Below are 2,715 nucleotides of genomic sequence, written 5' to 3' on the forward strand. Positions count from 1 at the left end.
TTATTGGTAATGAATGCTTTGCATCCTTTGTTTACTTATGTATATTCGTTTATAAACAAAGTGACAGAGAGTGACTCCGTCTTGCGGCCAAACAATAAAACTCCCCATATGACAAAAAAAACTTTAATATTATATAATACATATAGTTATGAATTATTATTTTAATTGAAAATTAAAAAGGAAAACAATTTTTTATTTATTTATAGCTCCTTGCGGAAAATATATTTTTTTTAGTTTGCTCATGCACTATTATGTATATCCTCATAGTTATTAATTTACGGTTTAGATTTGTTTAATAATCAGTTCATAATTGCAATATATTTATCATATATAATATATTAATAAATACGTAAAATCTTATTTTAATCTTATATTCATTTAACAGCCCCACTCTTTGCGTGATTTAGCACCTAAGCGTCGAAATTCACGCGGAATTTATCATTGACAGAGGATTTGATATAATAATATGTTATGTACATATTATCGGAAGAATCATTTGGAATTGCAATTCATACACCACGGGTTTTTTTATTATAGATTTGTATATCTACGTTCACAGTCACCCTCTATAGACTTATGTGGTTATTTTACTTCAAAACCATGTGCTTAAAAAAAATGTATAAAATAAAATGCAGGCCCCTTCATGATACTATATTCGTCAAGTGAGGTATTTTTTGACAAACTACTTTTGGCTCAAAAAGTTTATTCTTGATTGAAACTTTTTGTATTTTTTCAATATTTTGTCTTCCCCTCTGACTCATGACGTCATTTATACCATCTCGTCATATTATTTAGGTATAAATAGTTTTAAGTTGAAACTACTCCTTAACAAGGATAGACATGTTTTCAGGCCTCACTCCAATTTCCTGAATTTCAGATATAAAGTAGTTTGGAGTTTAATAATAACTTTTTTGAAAGTGTTTACCAATTGCTTCATTTATTCTAATTATATCTATAGACAATAAAAATCTGAGCAATGCAATAATTATGAGTACAAAAAATGCTTATACCTGAGGTTCGTTCAGATTATTAAAAAAATTACATACAATAGGGAGAGTAGAAAGAGTCAGAGGATCCCATTGGAAATGGGGAGTCCAAATGAACACAAGACACCTCCTTCATACTATGAGCATCGATGAAAATCATGTAGCTTTTGGTACAGTCTCCTCTAGAAGTAGAGACACAAGTAATGAGAATACCATCATCCTCATATCGCCCAGATGGATTAGGAACAAACATACTTCTAAATGGTCTCCAAAACTCGTTCTCTCCTCTCCATATTAGAGTGTGTCCTTTCTCAACATCAAATTTAATGATTGAATTTCCACTCTGACCATAGGTATATTGATACTTTCTGGAATTGTAATTGGGGTTGATACAGGGATACATCAGTTCAGACTCACAGAACAAGTACTGAGGACGAAGAATGTTTCTGTTACTTCCATGACTCATAATGGAGGAATCTCTGCAGGAGGAGGAGGAATATGTCAATTCCATTCCTCTGTAGGAGGTGCTTAGAGGAATACGGAATCTCATGATTTTGGATGAGGAGTATCTCTCCCGGAAGAATCGAGAGGGAGAAGATCTCATGGATGAAGAGAAATCAGTCCCCTCAAAGCCCATGACATCAATAACAACGTGGTTATCATACTCGTAGCAGTTAACAAAGTTGTAGAAGAAGTATGGTTTATCCGTCATGTAGCTCAGTTCCAGGCGTCTACCAGTTCTTTTGTCCATGATGTAGAAGTAATTGCTTTCTCCTTGCATATACTCCATGCCATAATCTCCTGATAATCTTTGGTTGTTACCAAAGTGTCTCACATCAAATCCACAGGGTTGTTCACAAAAGATCAAATAGTTTTCCGTCATTCCATAGGCATGAAAGAATCCAATATGATTGGGGAATCGTGATGGAATGGTTCCAATAACTTTAAGGTTGTTCATTTCAAAGGATCCTGGATATTTTAGGAAATGATAATTATTGTTTCCATCAGAAAAGGAAGCTCCCATGTTAAAAAAGTCTCCATTGAGGTCTCTCAAGGGGAATCCTGTTTGAATTCGGATGAATTGGGATATGTCTCTGATGTTGAAGGATGGACTCCAGTTACCAAAGCGATAAAATGGGAAATGTCCATTACCTTGTTGATCATTGAAGGATTCGTATCTAGGTATAGAAGAGGTAGATTCTTCTTTCCTTTCATCGTAGCTGTAGTTGTGACTTCCTTGAGTGGCTCTCAAGCCTCTTTCGTTTCTCATGAACTGAGTCATGAAATTACCTGGATCTTCCATTCTGATGGAGCTCATCATGGATTGAGTTTCAAAAGGTCTCATATCATAAGTTGAGGAACTTCTTCGTCCAGACATCATGTTTCTAAACCATTCAGGGAGTCTTTGACCTCTGAAAGAGTCTCTCATTTCCGTAAAATTGTTACTCCTTTCTCTATTCATGTTGAAGCTTTTGTTTTGTTTTGTTGCTCTTTTGGAGATGAACTGATGATCATTTCATGGAGTGAAGCTTCTTTATATACAATAGACTGGATCACACTTCATTTAATTAGTATGGTTGAATTATCGTACAGAGGGCGACAACACTTCTGTATCGATAGCATTATCCTTTGAAGGTGCTTCCTTACTTTTTGATTCAATATTATTATTCAAATTGATTTTTCTTATGTGGGGAAAATTACCAAGTTGTCTGAATATATCTATGTAGAT

The 2,715-nt window shown here is 34.3% G+C and overlaps 1 protein-coding gene across 1 annotated transcript; it reads right to left on the minus strand.

Moving 5' to 3' along the window:
- Positions 1-1,038: 1,038 nt before the first annotated feature.
- On the minus strand, positions 1,039-2,448 carry LOC139907099 (beta,beta-carotene 15,15'-dioxygenase-like). Its single transcript, XM_071893119.1, has one exon. It carries the CDS (start codon positions 2,446-2,448, stop codon positions 1,039-1,041), a length of 1,410 nt encoding a protein of 469 aa, XP_071749220.1.
- Between the last annotated feature and the right edge of the window lie 267 nt (positions 2,449-2,715).

The sequence above is a fragment of the Lepeophtheirus salmonis genome, chromosome 13 (assembly GCF_016086655.4).
Source record: "Lepeophtheirus salmonis chromosome 13, UVic_Lsal_1.4, whole genome shotgun sequence".
Taxonomy (NCBI): Eukaryota; Metazoa; Arthropoda; class Copepoda; order Siphonostomatoida; family Caligidae; genus Lepeophtheirus; species Lepeophtheirus salmonis.